General features: G+C 47.1%; 1 protein-coding gene across 1 annotated transcript in view; it reads right to left on the reverse strand.

Moving 5' to 3' along the window:
* Nucleotides 1-18290, reverse strand: part of Pkd1l2 (polycystin 1 like 2) — a 113147-nt gene extending 94857 nt beyond the window's left edge. Inside the window, exons 1-5 of the mRNA XM_045143266.1 lie at nt 17990-18290; nt 15148-15312; nt 14506-14691; nt 9946-10056; nt 6519-6666 (exon numbers count right to left, since the gene is read on the reverse strand). Of these exons, the coding sequence (XP_044999201.1) occupies nt 6519-6666; nt 9946-10056; nt 14506-14691; nt 15148-15312; nt 17990-18290 (911 nt within the window). The remainder of the gene's footprint in view (nt 1-6518; nt 6667-9945; nt 10057-14505; nt 14692-15147; nt 15313-17989) is intronic.
* Nucleotides 18291-22486: the final 4196 nt, after the last annotated feature.

Here is a 22486-nt window from a genome sequence, read left to right on the forward strand (position 1 = left end):
TTATTTATTTGAGAGCGACAGACATAGAGAGAAAGACAGATAGAGGGTGAGAGAGAATGGGCGCGCCAGGGCTTCCAGCCTCTGCAAACGAACTCCAGACGCGTGCGCCCCCTTGTGCATCTGGCTAATGTGGGACCTGGGGAACCGAGCCTTGAACCGGGGTCCTTAGGCTTCACAGGCAAGTGCTTAACTGCTAAGCCATCTCTCCAGCCCACATTTTTTTTTTGAAGTAGGGTCTTAACTCTAGTCCAGGCTGAGACTGATCTTTAACTCACTCTGTAGTCCCAGGCTGGCCTAGAACTTACAGCAATCTTCCTACCTCTTCCTCCAAGCGCTGGGATTAGAGGTGTGGACCATAATACTAACAGTGTCTACCAGGTCATTCCCAAGCCTGAGTTATCTTCTCTGTAGATGCTGTTATGTGTTGCCTTTCATAACATACGTCTCCAGGCACCACAGCTGAATCCACATCCAGGAATCTCTTTAGTTTTAGGGAGATGCCCCACCCCAAGTGCAAGCAAGCCCCTCCCCAGACCCTTCTGTATGCAGACACTGCTCAGGGCCAGTGTGGGTACACCCACTCTATGGGACTAAGCCAACCTAACTCAGCGGTCTGTTGCTACTGCATCCTGCTTCCACCTCTTCCTCTTCCCCTCTTAGCACCTTCCTCCTGCCCTCCAAATTAAAGTCAGCTTTCTGGTACCTAACCCACATACTCTCCCAGGAGCCGTCCCTAAGACTGGCTGGCATCCCCGGCTCCTCCCGGCTGAGGCTCTCTTGAGCTTCCCAGCATCTCTCATTTTCCCACATAGCCCTGTATGCGTGCCAGGCTGGCCATTCCCCCTAGATGTGCCACCCCTGCTTTCTAAATCCACACCCATTCCCAAAGGACCCAGAACCCTTTATGGCAGGTATCGCCTTCTGTGCTTTCCAATGACCTGGGTACGTCCAGTCTACTTAAAGAGTTGTTTGTCGGGGCTGGAGAGATGGCTTAGCAGTTAAGGCGTTTGCCTAACAAAGCCAAAGGATCCCTGTTCGATTCTCCAGGACCCATGTAAGCCAGATGCACAAGGGGCACATGTGTCTGAGTACATTTGCAGTGGCTGGAGGCCCTGGTGTGTCCATTCTCTCTTCTCTCTTTCTCTCAAATATATATATGAATGAATATATGTGTGTGTATGTGTGATGTGTGCATGTGCATGTATATATAAAAGACTTGTTTGTGTTATCTTGTAAAGAGTCCCCCCCCCTTTTTTGGTGGGGGTTTCAAGGTAGGGTTTCACTCTAGCTCAGGCTGACCTGGAACTCACCATGTAATCTCAGGGTGGCCTCGAACTCACTGCAATCCTCCTACCTCTGCCTCCAGAGTGCTGGGATTAAAGGCGTGTGCCACCACACACGGCTAAAGTGTCCCTTTTACCAACAGGACCCTCACTCTAAAACAGCTAAGGTGCAGAACCAACTCCAAGGGTCAACTACAAGATCCACCAGTAGGTGGCGATAAGTTACCCAATGTTAGACTTGGACAAATTTTGCCTTAATCAAACTGTCCCATAAAGTTCATAACGCAGAGCCTGGCCTGGTGGTGCACACCTTTTAATCCCAGTAGACATGGGAGGAACTCCTTGAGTTCAAAGCCAGGCTGAGACTACATAGTGAATTCCAGGTCAGCTTGGGCCAGAGTGAGATCCTACTTCAAAAAAACAAAAACAAAAACAAAACAAAACAAAACCAAAAAAAGCTCAAAATGCAATCTTAGAATATAGAAACTTTCCCAGTACAGAAAGAAGAAAGAAAACAGCCTGCCACAAAAATGAACAAAAGTGTATAGCAAGGGCAAGGCGACAAGGCCGCCTCTAAAGGGGAACCCTCAGACCTTACCAGGCTGGTTCCACCTGAAGTCAGCTCTCCCCTCCCATGTCACATGGGTACCCACAGTGGAAGTGAAGGTCCGATTTTAAAATCCCTACATCCAGATTAACAAGGAGATAAGCAAAATTATGTGTTTGTAGAAACACATGAACGAAAAGCAAGCAGGGCTAGGGATGTGGCTCAGTGGTGGAGGAGCACGTGCATACAATCCACCAGCGATGGGCTCGAGCATGGCTCAGTGGTAGAGCGCTTGCCTAGCATGAAAAGGCCCTGGGTTCAATCCCCAGAACTGCACAAAACAGAGAGGAGTGGGAGGGAGAAATAGAGGCCAATTGTGGTGGCACATGTCTGCAAGGCTAGGCAGGAAGATAACAAGTTCAAAGCCAGCCTAGACCACATGAGTACAGTGTGAGATCCTGTCTCAAAAAAAAAAAAAAAAAAAAACCAAACAAACCAGGGGCTGGAAAAATGACTCATTGGCTAAAGGCACTTTCTTGCAAAGCCTGCAGATCTGAGTTTGCTTCCCCAGTACCCACATAGGACCATATGCACAAGGTGGCACATGCCTCTGGTTTTGTGTATAGTGGCAGGAGCCCTGGCATGCCCATTCTCCCTTTCTCACTCTCTTTATCCTTCTCAAGTAAATAAAAAATTTAAAAAAAGAAAAAAAAAAAACACAATCAACCAAACAAAAAGAGGGGCTGAACAGACCCAGTTATTCCCTTACTGGGCATGTACCCTAAAAGTGCCACACTTCAGCTCAGAAAGATTTAGTCAACCATGTTTATAGCTGCTCAATTTATAATAGCCACGAGCTGAATCAATCCAGATAACTAATATGTGGTATAACTACACGATGGAATTCTACACAACAGTAAGGAAAACCAGCACAATGAAATTTGCATAAAAATGGTTGAACATGGAAGACTTTATTCTCAGCGAACTCACCCAATCACAGAAAGATAATCACTGCATAGTCTCACTCATCTATAGCTACTAACTTGAAACTACCCAATTTGCCAACATACCTACTAAGCATCTAGAGGAGCAGACAATAAGGAGGGAGGGTAAGTTGAGGGAGGAGGGGGGACACAAAACTGGACCTAAAAGGCAATGGTACCATAAAACTCTACATCCTAAAAGACAGACCAAATGGTTGACCCTTCACCAGGCCCTTAGAGGGAACACTGGACTCACAAGGCCCTGGAGAGGGTACAATGAAAACTGTCTATTATCTCCTCCTATTTCTGCTTCTCTCTCTCTCTCTCTCTCTTCCTCTTCTCTGTCTCTTTTATATCACTTATCCTGTTCTTCCTTCTCTTCTTGGGTGCTGACCTGTAACTCACGGTACCAGCAGGTGGTTATCATCCACAATGAGATTTTGATCATAGAGACCTACAAGGTCTCCCAAAAGAAGACAGATTTATCTCAGAACACTTGAGGACCCACCATAGGTTAGTGGTAAGACCCTACTGCTGAAGACTCCATACACTGTTGGGACATATCATGGAGTGACATGGCTGGAAGCTGGAAGAGAGTCAGTCCCTAGAAAGTTAGCGTGTCTAGTGCCGGAAGGTGCTACATGAATGACTGGGGAAAAATGACCATTATCTGCCCAAGCCACACATGGTCTAACCTTCCTAGCAGCAAACCACCTGATGTGATGCTCACACAAGTGCAATAGTAGTGCATAGCCATGGTGGGAAACCATCTGCTCTCGATTTGGCTAACTGATCTGCTCAGTGGAATGGAACCCATAGCTGGAGCTGGGAAACAAGTCAGAACCATATCCAAAAATGAACTCACTCTTCACTAAACTTTCTCTAAAAAATAATGGTTATCACATTAACTTGGTGCTAACTTTACTCTCCATTGGTGAGTATGCTTCTCTTTTTCAGATAGATGCAGATCCTAAGGGAGAGAACCACCCCATCATACCTCAAAAGGGCCCCAGCTGAAACTAAGAATAATTGGGGAAACATGCAAGAATGCTGTTTTCTTAGTGAACTGAGAACCAGCACAACTGTGAAGGAGATAGACACAGAGAATAATCAACCCCTGCCAAACCAGATATCCAGGGACACAGAGGCACCGAAGTTCTCAACATGGAAGCAGACCTAATATGAACCCAACATGGCTCAGGGAAATTTGCAGAAGAGGGGCCAGAAAGAATGTCAGAGCCACATGTTGGGTCATGACACACAGAGACATTTCCTCCTACCCAAAACTAAAGGCTAACCCTACAATGCATGACCTATATACCCCAACAAGAGGGTCCCTGTGCAGGGGGGAGGACAGGGAGTAGGCTAACAATGGTACCAATTTGACTGTATTCACTGACTACACAAATTAAAAAAAAAAAAAGAGGGGCTGGAGAAGTGGTTCAACTGATAAAATGCTTGACACACAAGCATGAGGGCCTGAGTTCAGATCTGCGCACGATCACATAAAGTACAGGCAGAGGGACACTTGCCAGTAATCCCAGTGATGACAAGGATACCAAGCCTCACTGACTAGCTGGCCAAGCCTAATAGAGGAGCTCTGGGTTCAGTGGGAAACCTTGTCTCAAAAAATGATGTGGAGGGGCTGGAGAGATGGCTTAGCGGTTAAGGCGTTTGCCTGCAAAGCCAAAGGATCTCAGTTCAACTCTCCAGGACCCACGTAAGCCAGATGCACAAGGGGGCACATGCATCTGGAGTTCGTTTGCAGTGGCTGGAAGCCCTGGCATGCCCATTCTCTCTCTCTCTGCCTCTTTCTCTCTCTCAAATAATTAAATAAAATATATTTAAAAAATAATAATGTGGGGGCTGGAGACATGGCTTAGTGGTTAAGTGCTTGCCTATGAAGCCTAAGAACCCCTGTTCAAGGCTTGATTCCCCAGGACCCATGTTAGCCAGATGCACAAGGGGGCGCACACATCTGGAGTTCATTTGCAGTGGCTGGAGGCCCTGGGGCGCCCATTTCTCTCTTTCTCCCTCTCTCTCTCTCATTCTTTCTCTCTGTCTGTTGCTGTCAAGTAAATAAATAAAAATAATAATGTGGAGAGCAATTGAGGAAGACATCCAATGTCAACCTCTGGCCTCCAAACACAAGCACACACATATGTCCACGCATACACACATGCATGTATAACACACACACACACACACACACACACACACACACACACATACACATACACACAAAAGGAAGGGGGAGAAGGGGAAGAGACAGGAGGAGTCAGGCAGGTAAGCACAGTGATATTAGCACACAGTATGGCTTCTGTGTTAAAATCCATGCCATTGTTCATACTGCCAAGGTAGTGCTGACTGTGAGCACTGAGAAGTTACCCGCACTGGGAAAACTAAAATGAGAGAAAAGCCAGGGGGGTAATTTCAAGGTCCAATGAGTCGTTAAAGTAATAAAATTGGACCACGTAGAGGTAGTGGTAGAGGGGTGTGCCACCATGTATTTCTTCTAAGAAAGAGCAGGGGAAAACTGTAAGTTCTTTTTCTCTCTCTCTCTTGGTTTAGAGCTGATGTCCAGAAAGATGTTACACATTGCATATGGCTTATGTTTGATTTTAGTCACAGAAAATTTCCAAGAGTAAAATGTCAAACTCCTTTGGATTTGCCACCCAGGATGGATAAACATTAGCATTTTGACCCACTTGCTTCTGTTTTAAAGCACTGTGTCCCTATCATTGGAAAATCCCTGTGTAACAAACAGTCCTAGTAGGACTGAATATAGTTAGTGACTTAGCATCCATTGTTTGCTTTATAAAATGGTTGCAAAATGCCCACGGAACAAAGCCCTGAGCATTTCTATGATGCAGACATTGCCCTAGACAAGCATCATCGTCTATAGCTTGTCTCTCATTTTGCCCACAAAACAGTTAAGACAGATATAGAAATGACAGGGAAGGAAAGAGAAACCCAGGAAGCCCAGGGCCTCTCAGGGGTTCAACGACAGTAGCAGCAGCTAGGATTTGAACTCCAGCTTCAGGAGCCCGTTTCATCTGGTGTCATGGTACATACATGGGCAAAGCGAGTTCCAGCGGACAGTGTCCATGGCACACATGTGGCACACACTGGAGCCCAGTGAACAGTGTCCATGATAGCATATGGTACCTATTAGGTTCCAGAGGACAGTGCCTGTGGTACACACACGGCGCACACTGGGTTCCAATGGAAAGTGCTGTGCTGGGTGATTTTCATTTTGTTTTTATGGACAGAGCAATATGGGCTTAGAGAGTGTAGCAGTGTCACCCATGGTGCACAGCTGGAGGCTGGCAGAATGGCGAGGCAAGCTAGGACTGCCCAGCATCCTGGGGCTCCCGAGGCCAAATGAAGACAGCAGAACACACGGGAGTCTGGGCACACTGTAGCTGGTGTCCCTCAGGGAGCAGACTTACTGTTTCACAATTTCATTCTCACTTACAGAAGACCCTCCACCACCCTGGTGACATCCAGTTGTCCACAGGACATGTGAGAGAGGGAGTGCCTACCTACCTAGCACTAGTGGGGCTGGCCCAGAGAGGCAATTCACCTAGAACTCCCAAGAACTATGAGAAATAGTGCCATTCCAGGCACTAGGTTCGGGGGTGGCTTGGTATGTAACAAAACCTGACTGATAGGACCCAACTCAAAGCCAGACATGGTTCTTACCTGGGAGGGTAGTAGGGATCCAAAGTGTGGCCATCTCCCAGGCTCAGTGTGCAGGACAGGTTTCCAGTGAAGGGAGTGAGGAGCCATGTCAGGGAGATGGTGACATCGTCAAAGACGAAACTCCCATTGGGCACGACCAGCCGCAGGCCTGCAGATCCAGATGTACAAGACGCCTTGTGCAGTCACCAAGTAAAGTCGTGTGTTTCTACCTAAGATTCACTTTCCTTTATTCACTAGGCTGTTTTTAAAAATATTTATTTATTTATTTATTTGAGAAAGAGAGAGAGAATGGCTGCACCAGGGCCTTCTGTCACTGTGCTCCAGACACATGAGCCACTTTGTGCATCTGGCTTTATGTGGGTACCAGGAAATTAAACCTGGCCCATCGAGCTTTGCAACCAAACACATTTAACCACTGAGGCATCTCTCCAGCCCCACCAGGCTGTTTTTATTTATGTGAGATATTTAGTTTATCTTCACTTTTTATGCACATATGTATATGTGTGCATTTGTGTGTACATGGGTGCACAAGTGCATGTGTGCCTATGGAGAACAGAGGGCGACCTCGGGTGTCATCCTCAAAGACATCATCTACCTTTCAGACACAGTCTTTCATTGGCCTGGAGATCACCAATTAGGCTACACTGGCTCGTCAGAGAGCTCCAGGGATCTCTGCCTTCACTCCCCAGTGCTGGGATTACAAATGCAAGCCACACTCAGCACTTTTACATGGATTGAGGGGCGGGAGGTCAAACTCAGGTCTTGATGTTTGTAAGACAAGCACTTATGGCTCAGCTATCTCCCTATCACGTTATTTTTACCTTTGAAAGGCCTTCTGAATTTTATGTTTCATTCCTAGGTAATATACCACCAAAACATAGAATTGGAAACATATAGAGTATAGAATGACGAGAGGCTCCACTGCACAACCACCCCTCTGGCCCCAACACAGCTACCCCAAAGCAGCCATTATTACCAGAGCCCTCGGATCCTTTCAGATATAGCTACATATGCACGTGCACACACACACACACACACACACACACACACACACACACAGGGTGGCTTTTAAAAAAATTCACACATATGGGGTATGTTTGTTCACTATTCAGTATCCTGCATTTCTTCCACTTAGTACATCTCAGGATTTCTCTTTAGAACTCTAGCTGCATAATGTTCCTGAATTAATAAAGCCAGAAGTCTACTGGATGTCCAAATCTATTTTAGAACTTCTAGAATGACAAGAGGTGAAACTCCTGTCAGAAAAATTACTTGACTAAGGTAGCAGATGAATTACGGTAAGCTACTTCACATTAAGTTGTACAAAACATTGAACTTCAGCTGCTGGCATAGGGCTGGTTGGGTGAGACAAGTAGAACTTACTGGGGCTTCCCCCAGCCCTGTGCTAACCAGGGCACTGCAATCTTCCAGTGCCTGGGCACTAAAATGCAAATGAAAGGCCATCAGGGCCCTGATTCCCAGGTGTGTGAGTGAGGGTGCTCATGCGCCTACTGGGCACTAACTAAAGTCCCTCCTTTGTGAATTAGAATCTGTTTGTAATCAGAGCACACCAGTTCCTAGGGACAGGATAAAATTGGGGTGGAGCAGAAAATCTGGCCCATGTGGTTGCCACACCCAACACACCCCTCTGCCCTAAACCACACACTTGTCTGGTGACAGCGCTCTGTGGCTGATGGAGCTCCAAAGGACACCCTTGTCTACAAGCAAAACCACCAGACAGAAATTGCCACCAAAAGCCAAGCCTGCCCTTCTCCAACAGCAGAATGGAGGCTTCCCACTTGCGCTTAGTGTCACCCAGACACAGCTGAGAGCCGATGAGAAAAGCGGCCTCAGGGATCTCAGGATGTTGCCCCTCCTGCATGCTGTCCTCCGTGGGCCCTCCTTCCTCCTACATCCCAAACTCTGTTGTCCCCTGGGGACTCCATACTTTCCCTTCAGAGCTTGTCCCTGTTGCTCACACCCCAGCAGAAGTCGCCCTTTGGAGTCATTTTGTCACAGGGTGGCACAGTGTGACTTCTCAGCTTTATAGGAAGTTAGTAGGGATAGAAATCAAATCGATGTGACCATTGGGAGGGTAGTTTACCAATGTCTATTATGTGGGCTGGAGAGATGGCTTAGTGGTTAAGGTGTTTGCCTATGAAGCCTAAGGACCAAGGTTTGATTTCCCAGGACCCATATAAGCCAGATCACAAGGTGGTGAATGCACCTGGAGTTCATTTGCAGTGGCTGGAGACCCCGGTGCACCCATCATGTCTGCCTCCTTCACTCTCTCTCTCCCCCCTACAATGAATAAGTAAATAAAATACTTAGATGGGATCTTTTTGAGGGGGGTAGAGGTAGGGTCTCACTCTAGTCTAGGCTGACCTAGAATTCACTATGTAGTCTTAGGCCTCAATCGCTTGGCAATCCCCCTACCTTTTTCTCCCAAATTCTGGGATTAAAGGCGTATGTCACCATGCCCAGCTAAATCAAATATTTTAATTTTTTTCAATTACTAAGGATTTCTTCTTGGAAAACAATCCCAGACAGCAGACAAGGTGCATGTACGAGAGTGAACTCTCCAGGTGATAGGTAACAGGAAAGCTGGAAGCAAGCTAAGTGTGCTCAGAAGGGGAGTTCTGTTAAAATCTAGTGTGGGACACAGTGCAGCCAGGCAAAGCGTCAGATGGTGAGTTGGATAGCTAGCTGCTCAGGTCTATTTTTAAAAGAACTGAGCTGTGGTGGTTTGTTTCACATGGTTATTTTTTGTGTGTTTGTGTTTGCATGCGCATGGGCACACACATGTGTGGGTGTGTGTTCATATGTATGAGGCTGGAGTACAAGCTGGGTGTCATTCTCAGGAATGTCACCCACCTTTTTTTTTTTCATTTCTTTTTTTTCTTTTCACAATTTTTATTAACATTTTCCATGATTATCAAAAATATCCCATGGTAATACCCTCCCCCCACCACTTTCCCCTTTGAAATTCCATTCTCCATCATATCCCCTCCCCATCTCAATCATTGTACTTACATATATACAATACCAACCTATTAAGTACCCTCTCCCTTCCTCTCTCTTCCCTTTATATCTCCTTTATAACTTACTGGCCTCTGCTACTAAGTATTTTCCTTCTCGCTCAGAAGCCCAATCATCTGTAGCTAGGATCCACATATGAGGGAGAACTTGTGGCGCTTGGCTTTCTGGGCCTGTCACCCACCTTTTTTTGAGATAAGGTTTCTTGATGCCCTTGAGCTTGCCAGTTAGGTTACACTGGATGACCGGCAAGCCCTACACCACACACACACTCGTGTGCACACACCACACACATGGAGAAGAAGGAGGAGGAAGAGGAGGAGAGGAGGGGAAGAAGAAAATTCCCATGCCCAAGCCAACGGGGGGGGGGGGGGGGACGACGATGACTCACCTTCCAGGCACTGGTAGTGCACCCACAGGTAATTGCCCCACATGGGACACAGGTCTCCAAAGTAGGTCCCATCTGCTGCCACCTGGCATGCCTGCAGCCCCTGGCACTGGCCTGGGAAACACCCACATCCCAGCAAAGACAGGAATGGGTGGGAGACAAAAGAACAGACACTCAGAAGAACTTCACAGAGACGTGCCTTGGATACCCAGCAGCTGCCCAGCAAAGGCCTGCTGTCATCTACAGGTGGTGAGCTGAGAACCAAAAGGACAGGAGAGCTGACCTACTGCTCCCTTTGCAGCTGGGGCCTGGGGCACTGACTGCCAAGTGTAGCGTGTGCCCCATCTCCTAGAGGGCTCATGGAGACAGAATTCCAGACCCGGCTTCTTGGGATTCTGATTCAGTAAGTCTGCATGAGGCCCAGCATTTTACTTTTCTAATAAACTCTGAGGTGATGTTGGTGCTGTGGGCCTGGGGACCTTGCTCTGAGCACCTCTTCAGATAGCCTAAGCAGGAACCAGCAAGATAATTCTGGCAACCTTGGGAGCCTTGTGTTCATCAGGGGTGCCAGGTGCCTACAGAAGGGAAGACCACAGGTAACCCACAGCAGGAAGGAACCCCAGAGTCATCGGACACCTCTTCCTCCTTATCCCAGTCTATGTGCCTGCAAAGGATTATGGGAGAAAAGGACCGGGCACCGCGGTGCGGGAATGTCCTCTCTTGTGCCTCCTCCCTCATACATGCTAGGGTTTGATAAGTATACATGTCTATGCAGTTACTTAGCCAGGGAGACCTCCACCTCATGCCGGGACACTCTCCTGGGCCTGAGTTTCTCCCGTGCCCTCACTGTTTCCAGTGCCCTGTTATTGGCATGGGCCCACACTCCTGTCTGTACATGGAGCTGCCAGGGTGACTCTCCACCTGGAAATTCTTTCCAATCACTGCTGGAGCAGTCTCCCCACAAACTTAGGGGCTCACAGCAGCACAGGTTTGTTACCTCTCAGTTGTTTAGCTTTTTAAATTTATTTTTATTTTAGAGAGGGGGGGGAGGGAGGGAGGAAGGGAGGGAGAGAAGCAGAAAGAGAGAAACAGAGAGAGAGAGAATGAGCACACCAGCGCTTTAGCTGCTGCAAATGAATTCCAGATGTGCGCCCCCTTGTGCGCGTGTGCAACATTGCGTGCTTGCATCACTATGCATCTGGCTATGTGGGACCTGGAGATTCGACATGAATTCTTAGGCTTCACAGGCAAGTGCCTTAACCGCCAAGCCATCTCTCCAGCCCCTTTTAAAGCTTTTATGGGGCTGGAGAGATGGCTTAGCGGTTAAGCGCTTGCCTGTGAAGCCTAAGGACCCCGGTTCGAGGCTGGATTCCCCAGGACCCACGTTAGCCAGACGCACAAGGGGGCGCACGCGTCTGGAGTTCGTTTGCAGTGGCTGGAGGCCCTGGCGCACCCATTCTCTCTCCCTCTCTCTGCTTCTTTCTCTCTCTGTCTGTTGCTCTCAAATAAATAAATAAATAAAAACAAAAATTTTTTAAAGCTTTTATGTGTATAATTATGCGTTGATGTGTGCATGTGTATGCAGGTGCATATGTGTGTACATGCACCCATGTGTACATTTGTGTGGAGGCCAGAGGACAGCCTTACGTGTTATTCCTTCAGGGACAATCCATCTTCTTTGAGACAGGACTCGAGAACTCAGATTGGCTGGTCAGCAAGCTCTAGGAACCTGCATCTTCACCTCCCCAGCGCTGCGATTCCAAGTACACATCACTACCCTTGTCTTTTTTTTTTTTTTAACATGGATTCTGGGGATTGAAGTGCCCATGTCTATGAAGCAAGTGTTTTACCAGCTGAGCTATGTCCCCAACACTTATTATCTCTTATTTCAAGAGGTCAAACGTGTAGGAGGCTGGGCTGAGGTGGTTCTGCAGCAAAACCGCTTTCCTTTCTGGGGACTTTAGGGAGCACTCTGCACCCAATATCATTTTTCAGTAGAATTCAGCTCTCAGCTCCTCGAGGCCACTCTTGGTCTTTACATGTGGCCCCAGCCTCTGAGACAGCGATGGTGTGTCCAAGCTGTTCACACCTGAAATCGCCCTAACTCCTCCCACACATTCGGCCTCCAACCAGAGACAGGCCTTTGCTTTTAAGGGCTCCTGTGTTTGGCTTCTTAGCAATCCTATGTTTCTGGAAAATAACTCCCGGGTTAAATTCCCTCTATTGAAAGACCTAACATAACTGACTCTCATTTTTCTTTCTTTCTTCCATTCTTCGTTCCTTTCTTTCTCTTTTTTTCTTTCCTTCCTTCCTTTCTGTCTTTCTTTTTTTCCCTTTCCCTCCCTTCTCTCCCCTTCCTCCCCTCCCTGCCTTCTTGCTTTCCTTCCTTCCTCTCCTTTCCTCATTTCTATATTTTTTGGATGGGGTCTCGCTGTGTTGCCCTCAACCTTTTGGCCTCAAGCAATCCTCCGGCCTGAGTGGCAATTTTCCTGCCTCAGCCTGTTAAGTAGCTGAAGCTGCAGGTATGTGCCCACTGGCCCCCACTCAAAACATTTAAGAACTGCCTCTTTAAATTGTGGCTGTGTGTGTGTGTGTGTGTGTGTGTGTGTGTGTGTGCAGGCAGTCTACACTGAGCTAACCCCAGTCTCCACCATAGCTCCCAGTGAGACAGTGGGGTTCACCCCTCAGATTTATATACGCCCTTTTAAATCCATGGCACTATCATCTCCAAAGGACCGGGCCATGTTTCAGATGTTCTTGCTGCTGGATTGCCTGTAAACAGGACAGTGCCTGGCACTGAACAGACATGAAATCTGCTTTGCATGAGTAAATAGACCACACCTTTTGTTCCTTTCTGCTGTAGCATTTATCATTATTAGGTACCTGCCTAAATGCACATCCATGTCCCCATTGGACTTTGAGATCCTTGAAGTAGACTGTTTGATTCATCTTGTACCTACAGAGCCCAGGGGAATGCATATAGATTGGTGCTCAATAAATGTTTATTGGCCACTGAGTGAGTGAGTGGTCATGGCACTTGGATGCAGTCAGACTTTCTTTGACCCTTCCCAATGGGACTGAGAGTCTCTTCCAGTGTGATTTCTGAGGTGTGGCTGCCATGTTTCAAAAGCTTATAGGTGAGCCTTTGGGGAGGAACCTGCATCCCCCAGTGCACTGTGGTGAGGAAGGCCCCACAACCTGTCTGGCCGGCCCTTCCTCCTCACAGACCATAGTTCAGCATTGCTAGAGCACCAGGGAGAGTTCCCAAAGACCAATGGGCTGAGGTCAGTATTTCATATCCCCAGGCCAACTCTGGGGGGAGCAAGGGCACTGTAGTGGACATATGGAGGCAAGAGGAGAAAGAGGCACCTTCAAGGGCAGAGAGACGTGCAGCGGCAGGAGGCTCAAGGAGTGCCATACGTGCAGCCCTCCCCAGATCCCTGGGGAGATTTGGCTACAGCCAAAGCCTCTGAGGACAAATGCTGAGAAGCACTTGTATGGAGGCTGGTCCTGGGCACCCAGCCTGGCCACCCATGGCTGTGTCATCCTTAGCTGGAAGCTAAACCTTATACCTTCCTGCGTCCCTGCTTCCTGGTCACTGCAGCAGACAGCTGAGGGCTCCCTTGTCCTGGGTGATGAAAGTCGCTGAGGACTTAAGGGAGCTCCAATAGCCCCATTCATCCCTGAAACCGAATCCTTGTCATACAGCAGATGTGGCTGAGAGAAGATTTAATCTAATTTAGAAAGGTAAAGCCTTAAAGAAATGTCTGTACCAGCCATTTTCACTGTGGCAAAGACTGAAAACCATCCATCTCCCAACAGGCAGGAGATAAATCATGGCCCATTTCTACAAGCAAACTAGGAGAACATTTCTACAATGAACTAGAAGAACATGAGTCAAGGTGGATCACATCTCTCCACAGCAGTGTTGAGCAGAATGCACTGAGCACAATATTGAAAGAGAAAACACTGGGGAAAAGCACATGTAAGACAGTTCCATTTGTATAAACGAGGCTGCACAAAGCTTAGGGATGGAAGTAGAAGCAGAATTGAGAACCATGTGTGGGATTAATGAACCCTGGGTTCATGACAGCAATGGGATCAAGGAGAGCCCTGCAAGAGCCTGACAACATTATGGCCAACTGAGTGAATGACTCTTAAGCACATGTTGTCATGTTGTATGGTGTTATGATCTGACAAAGGTGAGGAGTGGCTCTCTGGGTGGGGAAGTCAGCATAATGTTCTTTGTTTTTGTCTATATGCTTGAAATGTTTCCTAAGTTTTAAAATTTAGATTACAAAGTTAATGTTTTCTGAACTCAGAAGGAGAGGGGGTCAGAAGCCTCCATGCCCTGCTAGCTGGCTTTGATGTCTACAGAGGGTCAGATACAGCCCCCTGCTTCCCTGCTTGATGCCATGGGCAGGGACTGGCTGGCTTTCACACACAGAGAAGGCTCAGGCCATATCTGAAGTGCATCAGAACTTTCTAGAACCCTTTACTGAGCACAGAAGACTAATAATTGCTCTCTCTTCCAGCCAGAGCCACAGATTACCAGGGTCCTACCTTCAACCTCCTCCTTGACGCTGACCCAGCCGCATTCCTCCTCCAGCTCTGAGGGGTGCCAGGAGCCCTGGGTGCAGTAATGGGGCGTGTGGCGCCCATAGAAGGCATCCTGGACCTGAATGACTTCCCCTGAGCCACAGTGCATGGTGGCATTGTGTCTTTCACAGGCCAGGCTGCGGCCGACCCCTGGAGCAAAGGGAAAGTGACATCTTAGAGGTGCACAGTGGGCAAGCACTGAATGATGGGAAGTGAGGGGACAGCAGGAGTCAGGGCAGGGTCAAACACAGGGGCAGGTGGGTATATCAGGGAGACGTGTGTGTGTGTGTGTGTGTGTGGAGGGTGGGAATGAAAGGTGGAAAGTCCCAGAAAAACTGAAGTGGGTTCGGATGAAGACAAGCAGGAAGGTACCTGCACAGGGAGAGAGGCACTGAAGAGACAGGGAGATGGAGAGGCCCACCAAGAGACACAGGGGAGAAACAAAACCAGAGCTAGGGAGAAAGAAGGAAACGAAAGACCATGAGCAACCTGAGATGGAGAAGGGGGTGCGGAAATAGAGGTTGGGAGTGTAGACTGAAGGAGGCAGAAAAGGCAGGCAGACAGCCGGGAAGGCGGGAAGGAAGGAGAGAACCCCTGCTAGCTCACCAAACTCGCAGATGAAGGCGAAGGTCTGTGTGCAGTCCGCCAAGGCAGCCCACCGGGACGAAGGGCCTCTCCCGATGTAGCCACAGGCCCCTGGGCCAGGTGCAGTCTGTCCTTCCTGCCAGTTGCTGTAGCTCACGGTGGAGGTGTCCAGCCAGGTTCCAGGCCCTGGGGTGGGGAAAGAACCAGCAAGACTTAGGAGTGCCCTTCTTTTTCTTCTTCTTCTTTTTTTTAAAAATTTTTTTTGTTGTTGTTCCTTTTTTATTTATTGAGAGTGACAGAGAGAGAGAAGAGAGAGAGGGAGAGAGGTAGATAGGTAGAGAGAGAGAGAATGGGCATGCCAGGGCTTCTAGCCACTGCAAACGAACTCCAGATGCGTGCACCACCCCCTTGTGCATCTGGCTAACGTGGGACCTGGGGAACCGAGCCTCGAACCGGGGTCCTTAGGCTCCACAGGCAAGCGCTTAACTGCTAAGCCATCTCTCCAGCCCTTCTTTTTTTTTTTTTTTTTTTTGGTTTTTCGAGATAGGGTCTCACTCTAGCCCAGGCTGACCTGGAATTCACTCTGTAGTCTCAGGGTGGCCTCGAACTCATGGCAATCCTCCTACCTCTGCTTCCCGAGTGCTGGAATTAAAGGCGTGCGCCACCACGCCCGGCTTCTTCTTCTTTTTTAAAGTTATTTATTTATTTATTTATTAGAGAGAGCCAGAGGTAGATGGAGAGAATGAGAACACCTGGGCCTCTAGCCACTGCAAACAAACTCCAGACGCATCTGCCACCTTGTGCATCTGGCTTTGTGTGGGTATTAGGGAATTAAATCTAGGTTCTTTGGCTTTGTATGTAAGTGCCTTGACTGCTAAGCCATCTCTTCAGCTCCCCCCACCACCCTGCCCTTTATTCTTCATGTGGAGATCTTGCCCAACTCAACCTGTAGCATGTCACAGGTGTTCCCAATATGGCCAAGCAAAAGCTTCTCCACACCAGGGAATGAGCGTGTCTTTCCCATTAGCTCCAAAACTGACATGAGAACCAGGGCACCAGAGTGCCTGCTGCAACTAAACAAATGATGTTTCCAGCTGTGCCTGCCCATACTGCCATACTGCCCATACTGTAGCCAAGGCCAGAAGTGTGCCAGGAATGCTTGCAGGTGTGCCACAGGTCTGCTCACACGTGTCTGGGCAGAGCTGAGCTCAGGGAAAGACAATCTGCATTGCTTCAGGTCTTCTTGCTGCTGCAGCTCTTAAAGAGGTGTGTGTGCGTGTTCAAGAAGCATCTCAACCAGGCGTGGTCATCCCAATACTTGGGAAGCTGAAGGAAGAATATCCAAAGTTCAAAGCTACACTGAGCTATATAGCAAGACCTTGTCTCAAAACAAACAAACAAACAAACAAAGTGGGGCTGGGAGGATGGCTTAACAGCTAAAGGCACTTGCTTGCAAAGCCTACCAGCCTGGGTTGAATTCCTCAGCACCCATGTAAAGCTGGATGCAAGATGTGGTTCATGAGTCTGGTATTTGTTTGCAGTGGCACGTCCCCTCCAGCCTCCCTCCCCACACACGTGCATGTGAACACACAGTTTTTTAAAAAAATACTAAAGTAAAAATAATAATAAGTGAAAAGTACTTTAAAGATACTAACGAGCCAGAAAACAGTAGATATAAAATGTTCATATTGATTCAAAGATAGAATTACTAACTTTAAGTAGAAAATAAATTAATGAAAGAAATTATCTTTAAACCCTATGAAAAGGAGTAAAATGGGCTGAATATGACCCACATCTAAGCATTTGCATGCCTGGACTCTATGAGTGCAGATGCTATTGGATTGCTCAGTGTTCTGGCCCCTCTTTCATAGATCACATTAAACCTTGGCAGCTGGACTGGGAGAGGGAGCCTTTGTGGGGTGAAGGCTCCATGAGGACACTGAAATGAGACCATCAGCAAAGCACTTGACCTGCACATTGACATCTCAGTGAGTGAGCAGTTGGGGAAGCCCAACATAGCTGGGGGAAAAGATATGGACATGCTGAAAATAACCAGATCATGATGTTGTGAGACTATTTTCTCCTTTGTAAAATGGGAACTGAGATAATAACTTTTGGGTATATTTTAAGACTCAAAATGATAATGGCCATGAAACGCTTTTTCTACAAGCACTAAAGAAGACGCAGCTAGCAGTGTTATTGGGGGTAGGCACTTCCGGGGGCGGGGAGAGGGCACTGCCTGGCTTGCACAAGGCCCTAAGTTCAAACTCCATCACAAGGGCATGCAATAGGATATTTCTAGACTACTTCTTGTGCTAGTTACGGTGCATTAATTATTTTATTTGATCCACAAAACAACCAGAGAAAAGGATATCCTTACCATGACAGCTAGGACATAAGAATTTGCTCCCCAGGGCTCTAGGTAAGGAGTGACAGTGAGAATATTGGTCACATGCTTCACACAAAACATAACTGCTGAGGCTGAGGAGATGGCTCCATGGGTAAAGTGCCTACCATGTGAGCAGGAAAGCCTAACTTTGGATCCCAGCACCATGGCAGTGCCTACAATCCCAACACCAGGCAGGTGGACATAGTGGGTTCCTGAGGCTTGCTGGCTAATGGATCAGCCAAATTAATGAGTTCTGGGTTCAGCGAGAAACCCTGTCTCATACAAATAGGGAGGGGAAGCAATAGAAGAAGGCTTCCACAGACACTTTGGACTCCACATGCAAATCTGCACACACCTGCACTCCCACACGTATGCAAACACATACAGTCATGGTAGCACGCACGCACGCACACACACACACACACACACGCACACACACACACACAAAAACCCCACAGCTACCACAGCGCCTACCTCCTATGGTCCCATTGGGTGCTGAGGTCCCCGTGAGTCCAATCCACCATTCCCTGTCCTGGGAGATGTGCTTCTGCAGGAAATGTTGTGTATCTTCATCACGAACAAAGACCAGGTGGCCTTCATGCCCTTCACACCAGCCCTGGGCACCATGGAAGGTGCGCTCCAGTGGCACGAATTCATAGCAAGCATCTCTGAAGGCCACCTGGTTCTTAGAACAAATGCTGCTCTCTTCTGGCTTAGCCATAGTAGCCCCAAACCTCAGCACAAGCCCCCAAAACACCAAGCCTGCTACCCTCATCTTCGGACCACCACTGGGCTGCTGAGTGGAGCTTGCTCTCGGTTCCTTTATATTCTGTTCTCCCACCACCACCCACCATCCATCTTCCCTTCTCTCTTTGCACCAAATCATACCAGTCCCCTTTTGCTTAAGAGATAAAACATTCAGGGTGAATTTGTCTACATTTTTGCTTCCCCTATCTCTTTATTCAATGTCTGTTTCAAAGCCCATTTTTTCACAGAGGTCTCTCAGAGAATGATAAAGTTGCCATAACACCTGTCTGCATGTCAACCATTAGTTATGGATAAAAATCCATAGCTATTGTTTGTTTTTGCTATTACTGGCATGCCAAATGTTTCAGGGGAAACCATTAGCATGTGGGACGTAGGTGATAAAACAGACAGAACAGTTAGCGCCATGGGAGGGTGCAGGCAGAACAACACTCACTGGCCATCTTATTGTGTAGAACTGCAGCTGTGTCCACATGATAAGCAACTCCCCTCCCCATTTATGTTGCCTGAATCTGACTGGATAGTGAGGTATCTCCTGATTCATCACAACGTCATTCATGCCTGGTGGAAGGCAAAAGCACCCTACAAAACTTACTTGATGTCATCAAATAAATTTTCATTCAAAATTCAGAACTGTCTATCCTCGCCCACTGTCCAAATTCTCCAGGTAAGTTTCCAGGATCTCTGGATAATATTAAATTTTCTGGGCTGGAGAGATAGATTAGCAGTTAATGTACTTGCCTAGGAAGCCTAAGATCCCAGGTTCATCTCCCCAGAACCCACATAAACAAGATGCGCATGGTGGTACATGCATCTGGAGTTTGTTTGCAGTGGTTAGAGGCCCTGGTGTGCCCATTTTCTCCCTCTCTCTCATAAGTGACTAAATTAATAAAAATAAAATATTTAAAACAAGCAAACAAACAAAAAAAAGAACCTCATAGCTTTGTATTCAAGGCTCTGTAGAGTCCAACTCCTGACAATACTGCCATGCCCATCCCTCAAAATACAGAAAGTAGGCTGTCTTGCTTCTTGCAGATGGGAGTACAACTAGGTATAACAGTGAAAAATGTGACAGTACCTGCCAAATCTTAAGCATGAGCTCCATAATACATTCATGCATGTGAAATGTCATATGTTATTACAAAATTTTGTAATAACAAAAGTGGAAATAACCTCATGTACACTGATGTTAGCAAACTGATTAACAAAATGTAGCACATCTACAAACCAATTAAAAAATGGGGGGCTAGTTGGGCGTGGTGGCACACACCTTTAATCCCATCACTCGGGAGGCAGAGGTAGGAGGATTGCCAAGAGTTCGAGGCTACCCTGAGACTACATAGTGAATTCCAGGTCAGCCTGAGCTAGAGTGAGACGATACCTCAAAAAAAAAAAAATGGGGGACTGAAGAGATGATTTAGCAGGTAAAGTGTGAGAAGCTGCATTCAGATCCCCAACACCCGTGTCAAAATGTTAGGTATGGTGGTGTATGCTTGTGATCTCACTCTTAGTATGGGGGGATGTGGAGACAGAGGGCTCCCCAGGGTTTTCTGGCTAGCTTGCCTAGCCTAATGAGTGGCTCCCAGCTCAGTGAGAGACTGGATCTCAAAAACTAAGGTGGACAGCTGACAGAAAGCGAGAAAAAGCTAAGCTGCAAGCAGTTCAGTGGGAGAAAGATAAATCACTATAGGAGATACTCAACAGTGGACACTACAAGCCTTAAATTTGGCCAGCCAGGCCAAATGAGCCAATGGGTGCAATAGTGGCATGTCTGTTATAGGGGAAACCATCCACTCACTAATTGGACTGCAGGCCTGCTCCATGGGAGGGAATGCATCCCTGATACTGAAAACATACCACAGGGGTAGTCATGAGCCCTAGGAGTGTAATGTCTGCTGGTGTCTAGCAAAATGTATATACTGTGTTCACCAAAGTGCCCAGGAAGCACTTCTCTTGATGTTCATACCCATATCTTATTGCTACTCTCACTTTTGGTTAGAGAACCTTCCCTTTTCAGATGGCAGTGACCTTGGGATGACTCAGAAGGCACTATGGTGCTGAGAAGAAGTGACAGAGGAGTACTCAGTACTTAAATATCTCTACCACACCTTCCAAGGCTCAGAGTTCATTGTGGAAGAGGTGGCGGAAAGAATATAAAAACCAAAGGAAGGGTAGGATTGCTTACAACGTGCTCCTCCAGACACAAAATGGCCTGGGTATCCATGACCTCACAGTGCCTGAGATTACCTACACAAGACCCTCATAATAGGAGGAAAAGATGATGATATCAAAATAAAAAAGAGAGACTGATTGAGAGGGAAAGGAGTATGATGGAGAGTGGAGTTTCAAAGGATAAAGTTCCCACTTTTAGAGAGGGAATTAGCATAGGTTATTGTCTACGATTTTGGAAGTTGTCAATAATAAATAAATAAATAAATTAATTAATTAAATAAGGTGGAAAGTAGTTGAAGAAGACATCTGATGTCAGCCTCTGGCCCCCACAAGCACATGTACATACATACATGCATACACATGTGAGTCTATGCACATTCAAACACTCATGTCATATGCATACCTTACACAAAAATAATGAATGAATGAAGGATGAAATTTAGAAGGATCTCTAAGGTTCTCTTTAATGTTAAAAACAAAGTCTGAGTCACTCTGTACAGTTAAGTCCTGTTTGTATAAAAGCACACGCAGCTTGTCACTGACACATGCCCAATGCAGCCCATAAAGAAGATGAAAGATGCCAGGCATGGTGGCGCATGCCTTTCATCCCAGCACTCGGCAAGCCGAGGCAGGAGGATTGCCATGAGTTCAAGGCCACCCTGGGACTACATAGTGAATTCCAGATCAGCCTGGGCTAGAGTGAGACCCTAACCTCAAAAAACAAAAACAAGAAAGAAGGAAGAGGAGAAAGAGGAGAAGGAGGAGCAGGAGAAGCAGCAAAAAACAGGCAATGATGATTGCCTGAGGGCAACTAGGTGCTTAGTGACAGAAAGACAGGAGACCATTACTTCATTGCTTCATTGCCTCCCCACTCTCCTGTCCTCTTAACTTGGGCCTCTCCTGACCCTCCTGTCTCCCGAGAGCTGAGATTACAGGCATGCACCATCATACCCATCTTTCTTGTAACTTTTATTTTGTGCCATGTGAACAGATTACTTGCTTAAAAATAATTAACTCTTTTTAATTTGTTAAAATATAGTTAATTGATTTATTTAAGAGAGAGAGAGAGAGACAGACAGAAAAAATGAGCATGTGAGCTCCAGGGCCTCTTGCCACTGTATGCAAACTCTAGGTGCATGTGCCACTTTGTGCACCTGGTTTTATGTGGGTAGTGGAGAGTCAAACCCAGACCATAAGGCTTTGCAAGCAAGCGTCTTTAATCAATGAGCCATCTCTCCAACCCAACTCCTTTAAAAAAATTTCCCAGTCCTGTCATCTTCCATAAGCTCAAAGTTACAGCTCTTTCCAGCAGTCACCACCCATGGCAGTGCCCTTCCTCCATGGCTCTTTTCACATATCGTTCTGTCCCCTGTGCCAGGAATATCTGTATCCCCAGCCCTTCTCTGACCACGTCCTTATCCTTTAAGGCTCAGTTCAAAAACCATTTCCTTTGGGAACTTTGTAGAGCCTACTTTCTCTTTTCTATTCTTTTTTGGCCCAGGAGATCAAACCCGTGGCTTTGCACATGCCAGTCAAGTGATCCACTACTGAACTATAGCCCCAAGCACCTCTATTTTTTTTAAACAATAGGGTTTTTATTGAAAACCTTATTGTATGAACAAATTGCATAAAATTCCTGCCTTCGTTGGTTATACTCATATATTATCTCTCCCCACCCCCATTCCACTGAGGGCCCTCCTCAGTGGGGTTATCTGTAGGCACTGTGGAGTCATGAATGTACCAGTCAGTTTCTGTTGGCAGGATAATGCTTCAGAATACACCTTCCAATCCTGTGGCTCTTACATTCTTTTTATCCCCTCTTCCACTGTATTCCCTGAGCCTTGGAGGACCGATGATAAGTCTCCTTTATTGTTGAGCTCTCAGCAGCCTCTGGCTTTCTGCTTTGATGAGTTTTGAGTCTCCTCAGTGACTACTGCCATCTCCCTGGAGGAGGTTCTCCGGCAAGCAGTGAGAGCAGCACACATTAAATAATAGTTCTACTGTGACCTAATTCATATACAATACAGTGAACTT

This window comes from Jaculus jaculus, chromosome 1 (genome assembly GCF_020740685.1).
Source record: "Jaculus jaculus isolate mJacJac1 chromosome 1, mJacJac1.mat.Y.cur, whole genome shotgun sequence".
NCBI classification, from domain to species: Eukaryota; Metazoa; Chordata; class Mammalia; order Rodentia; family Dipodidae; genus Jaculus; species Jaculus jaculus.